We start from the raw sequence: 5,269 nt of genomic DNA on the forward strand, positions 1-5,269 counted from the left end.
AGCACTAGGACAGGTTTGCTCCCAGCCCTGCACAGTAGATCAAGGAGCCGGAGTGGCTGCAGCTGCAATTTAAGTCACAGCTGGGGCTTGGATCCAATCCATGACTGGAACTCTATATGTCCATATACTGTGGGGAGGACAAAAAAGAAAAATAAAAGGGGCAGGGGGGAGTGGAGACTAACCTGCCTCTCCTCAGGAATGGAATGTGGCCAAGCCTGATGGGAGTTGGGTCATTCACACAGGAAACCATCATAGTAAATAGTCTCTCTCAATCAATTATCTCAGACCGTGGTCCTCAGAACATCACTATTCCCCCATCAGTCACTTTCCTTTTCCTTCATATTTCTCTATTCCTCAACCTCCCACCACCTTCCCCAACATGTGCTCAGGGAGTCACACCAGAGCCACACCTCCCCTCCCCAAGGAGGAAATGGACAGCCTCAAGGAGCCTTTCAGGTCTCAGGGCCTCATCAGGGAAGATGAGGTTAAGTGGCATTGAGAGGATCAGGGGCTGATCACCAAGGTGCAGCACCAATCCTGTTATCACCTGGGGGGGAGGGGCCCACCCTGCCTGATCTAATCTAGGCGGGGTCTTGCCTGTCTCTCCTCTCCCTGGAAACCTCCAGGCCCTGTGTGCCAGCCCTCCCCCAGGGGGGAGGAGCCTCAGGCTTTAGGGTGGGACCCCAAGAGCCCCGCCCTCCTGGGGTGTGTAATTGCCCAGGTCCCACCCAAGACCACACAGTCTGGCGGGAGAGCAGTGTGAGAACCTGGACCACTGAACCCAGTCAGAGCCTCAGAATCAGGTAAGCAGGGATCCTGGAGGAGGCAAGAGGCTGGGTTTCCTGAGTCCCTGCTATGAGCTCAGCCTAGGGGTTCAGCTCAGAGGGAATTCAGACTGGGGTTTGGCTCATGTAAAAACATGTTCTTTATTAGGGTGCTCAGTCCATGAGGAGCCTTGTCCCTAGACACCAGAATTTGCTTCCTCAGCCAGAGAGATTGAACTTATTTTTCTGTAATTTATTTTTATACTCAGTGGTGTTTTGCTTTTATTGGACATGCACACAGAAAACTTCCTGAGCCTGTAACCCTACAACTGACTCCCAGATTAAGAAATAAGTTTTTCCCAGTATCCCCAGAGCTCTGCACATATTCCCTCCAAAGTGTTATTATGTCCTAATATTTTGGACTCACAGATTATCTTGAATTTATCAGGGCTTGGGTGATTAAATCAGGAAACCCCATTCCCCACCACACCCCCATGGATGCTCATTTCTACCTTTGGGTAAGCTTCTCTGATCCCAGTGGAAAATTTGAGTGTTTACAAGACACTGTGGGTGTCTGACTCTGAGTTCTCAGGCCTGAGATTGTCCTCTCAGTCTCTTGGATAAGGGGAAGCTGCACACCTTCTCTAGAATCATGACCACACAAAACTTCACTAGTTCATAGCTCACCACCTCACTGCATCATCAGAGAGAACTATATGTGTGTATGTCTGTTTCTCAGCTTCAACTCACATTGCATTTCTGGTCTCAGTCTCATTCTGTGCTTGATGTGAAAAGTTTTGGCAGATGGTGCCCAGAGTCCTTTTATTCTAGTCGATATAGATTCCATCCATACAGGCACTGAGGTTGATAGATCCTGTAGTTGAGAAGCTTAAGTGACAAGTAAGTCTTGATGTATTATGAATTCAGTGCTGTCAGAAATAATCTGGTTTAAAAAGTACCAGGTTCAAAAATACCAGGTTCGTGAGATTTTCAAAAAGATTGAAATCACTGAAGTTGTGGTTTTTATCCTTTAATTAGATTCTCTTAGAATCAGGGATGTCAATGTAATTTCCCCCTGGTCCCCAGGTGACTGAGGGGTCCTCTCACCCAGGCTCCTGTCCCCAAGCCCACAGATTCACACGGTCCCAGACCTGGTCCATCAGCCTGTGGTCCATGTGGCTGGGGGGAGGTGGGGATGGTGAGGATCTGGGGATGCCTGGAAGTGGCAGTGAATAGGCCCACAAGACGCAGAGCAGCCTTTTCACAAGAAGGATTATTTTTTCCCATCCCCAGGAAGGAAAAACCACGTTGGAGTGGTGTCTGCTTACTGACCAAGAGAGTTGCTGACCTTGGCTTCAGCCTTGGAGCTACTGAGGGTACTAGTCACCCAGCTGCTCTGCGATCGCCTGAAGGAGTGAAGGAAGCCCCTCTGGACACCTGCCTGCAACAGGAGCCCCTCAGCTTCCCAGCAGGAAGGACCCCAAAGGTGCGCACCCTCAGCCCAGGACAGAGACCCTGCAGCCCAGCCTCGTGAGAAACCCAGCTCAGTGCAGCCCCAATGGCAGTGGCCGCAGCCCTGGCTGGCCTCCAGGCAGAAGCCAAGTGTCCCGTCTGCCTGGACGGCCTGCACGACCCTGTCACCATCGAATGCGGGCACAACTTCTGCCGCCGCTGCATCCAGCGGTCCTGGGCTGAGCTGGAGGACAGGTTCCCTTGTCCCGTGTGCCGCCACTCGTGCCAGGAGCCGCACGTGAGGAGCAACACCCAGCTGGGCAGGATGATCGAGGTGGCCAGGCTGCTCCACAGCAGCAGGAGCAGCAGCAGGAGGAGCCAGCAGTGTCCCCCGTGCGAGCGGCACGACCAGGTCCTGAGCCTCTTCTGTGAGGATGACCTGGAGGTGCTGTGTGCCCTGTGCGCGCAGACCCCTAAGCACCGGAGCCATGTGCTGAGGCCCCTGGCCGAGGCCGCCGCTGACCACCGCCAGAGGCTGGGCGGTTACGTGGGGCCTCTGAAGAGGCAGGTGGCGGAAGCCCAGAGTCTGCTGGTAGCCCAGGACAGAAAGGTGCTGGAGCTGCGGGAGCACGTGCAGCGTCAGCGGCTGGAGCTGGCCTCGGATTTCGCGCAGCTCAACTGGGCTGTGGACCGCGAGCAGGAGGCCGCCCTGGCCAGGCTGGTCCAGGAGGAGCACACCATCCACGAGCAGCTGGGCGCCAACATCGCGGCCTTCTCAGACCACATCTGGGAGCTCCGCGGCCTCCTGCAGGAGGTGACAGAGCGGAGCGTGCTGCCAGGGGCCCAGCTGCTGAGAGGCATCGGGCCCGTCCTGGGCAGGTGCGAGAGCCTCAAGTGCCCTGAGGTCTACTCCTTCCAGCTGCGGCGGGAAGGCTGCAGCCTCCCTGCGCAGCACTCAGCTCTGCAGAAGATCATTCAGAAGTTCACCGAGGACGTGATCCTGGACCCCGAAAGCGCGCATCCCGACCTGCTGGTGTCAGAGGATAGAAAGTCTGCGACCTTAGCGAGGAAGAGGCAGGGGGTTCCCAGGGCTGGGAGGTCCCAGGTGGAGCCCGCAGTGCTGGGCCTGGGGGGCTTTGGGCGGGGCCGGCGGTACTGGGAGGTGCGGGTGGGCGGGGCCACGTGGGCCGTGGGCCTCTGCACGGACTCCGCCCCCAGGCCCAGAGCCTGGCTCTTGGAGGACCCGAGAGGCTCCTGGACGGTGGGCCGGCGCCAGGGGGCCTACGAGGCCCGCGGCCCCGCGGGCACTGTCCCTCTGGAGCTGAAGGAGGATCCCGGCGGCATTGGCGTCTATCTGGATTATGAACTGGGAGTGATTTCCTTCTACAGTTTCAAGGACAGGTCCCACATCTACTCTTTCAGCGATACCTTTTCCGAGGTGCTGAAGCCCTACTTCTCTATCGGGTGCTCTTCTCAACCTCTTACCATCTGCGCAGTAAGAGATTACGGAGAGACATCAGAGACTTTGCCTTCCTTCCTTCCTTCCTGAAGTTTATGGACAGTAGGAAGACTATGTACCGATGTCAGTACATCTGGCACCGACAATTTTTTTTTTTTTTAAATTCTCATTTGATTTTAGCCATTAAGAAATTTTTTTTTTTTTTCTGTTTTGTTGATGGTGGTGGTGGCGGCGTAAAGTGTTTCTGGAATTCTCACATTGCACCTGTAAAACTGCCATTTCACAGCTTCAATAAAGGTGTGTACACCTGCATTTTCCTATACCTATACCTTTACCTGTTTTATAAGTAGCTTCCATGTTTTATGTGGGAGGGAAGACACAGCTCTGGGGAGAGCACAGTCTCTGAGCCTCCTGCTTGTCCAGAGGTACGCTGAGCAGGGAACTGAGTCCTCCAGCCTATGTTTTCCAGTTTTTTGTATTTGGTCTAGATGATGAACTCAAACATGACAGACTATCTCCAACGTCCCAGGGACTCTCTCCCACACTGTCACTGATAGGTGTGGAGGAGGATAGTTACACAGGTAGAAGTCCCAGTAGGGGATCATAGATAGAGAGGGAAGGCCACTATTAATAATGGCTCAAGAAAGCTAACTATCAAACCACACACACACACACACACACACACACACACACACACACACACACACACGGCACACAAAAGCAGGAGATATGCCTCAGTTCATTAAGTGAAAGGTAAAAGTGGTCTGCATTCAAGTTCAGGGAGACAAATGACCCTTAGGACCAAGGACAGGAATTTAAGGGAAAGATGACCTTCCAAAGTAGGAGACCCTCTCATGGGATTGAGGAAGTTCCTGAACTTCCTTTGGTGGTTGAAGATAAAGTTGAAAGCCACAAAAAAGTCCAAGGAGGCTGTTCTGCTTCTGAAGAAGCTTAAGGCCTGGAATGATATCAAAAAGGTCTATGCCAAATCAGGTGAGAAGGGAGTTCCAAACAAGAAGGCCCTGGTAGAGAAGAAAGGAAAGAAGGCTGTTGGTGTTAGGAAGCAGAAGAAGCCTTTGGTCGGGAAAAAGGCTGTAGTGACTAAGAAACCAGTAGCTGTAAAGAAGCCTGCAGAAAAGAAGCCCACCACAGAAGAAAAGAAGGCTGCTGCATAAACTTAAATTTGTTTATTCCATAAAGGTCAAATCATTTTGGACAGCTACTTTTGAATAAATACCTGATCAGAGCAGGGGAAAAAAAAAAAGTAGGAAACCTGTGATATATTTTAACTGTTCCCCCCTCATAGGGTCACATACTCTCTTACTGGTTTCTACTCAAAGAGGAAGAATGTGGTCTTTTCCCACTCCCCACTTTCCTTGGATTATAAAACTTTAGCCCACCTAGCCCTTGGGGCAAAGCCTCCTTGCCTGCCTGCTTGCATCTCTTACAGGCATGTTATCATAATAAAGCTATTTCTTGCCTACACTTTGTCTTGCTGAATTCATTCTGCACTGAGGAACAAGGAGCCTGAACCTCAGTAAGTCCAGACACTAGGTGAGTGAGTCTAATTTAAAAACTGGTTTTTGAAGTTCCG

The 5,269-nt window shown here is 52.2% G+C and overlaps 1 protein-coding gene across 1 annotated transcript; it reads left to right on the forward strand.

Annotated features, from left to right (window-relative positions):
• Window positions 748-4,850, forward strand: LOC110261946 (putative tripartite motif-containing protein 75). The gene is made up of 3 exons (XM_021100528.1): window positions 748-803; window positions 2,058-3,711; window positions 4,572-4,850. The coding sequence occupies exons 2-3, from the start codon at window positions 2,323-2,325 to the stop codon at window positions 4,848-4,850; spliced, it is 1,668 nt and encodes a 555-aa protein (XP_020956187.1). The 5' UTR covers window positions 748-803; window positions 2,058-2,322.

This window comes from Sus scrofa, chromosome 8 (assembly GCF_000003025.6).
Source record: "Sus scrofa isolate TJ Tabasco breed Duroc chromosome 8, Sscrofa11.1, whole genome shotgun sequence".
In the NCBI taxonomy this organism is placed as follows: Eukaryota; Metazoa; Chordata; class Mammalia; order Artiodactyla; family Suidae; genus Sus; species Sus scrofa.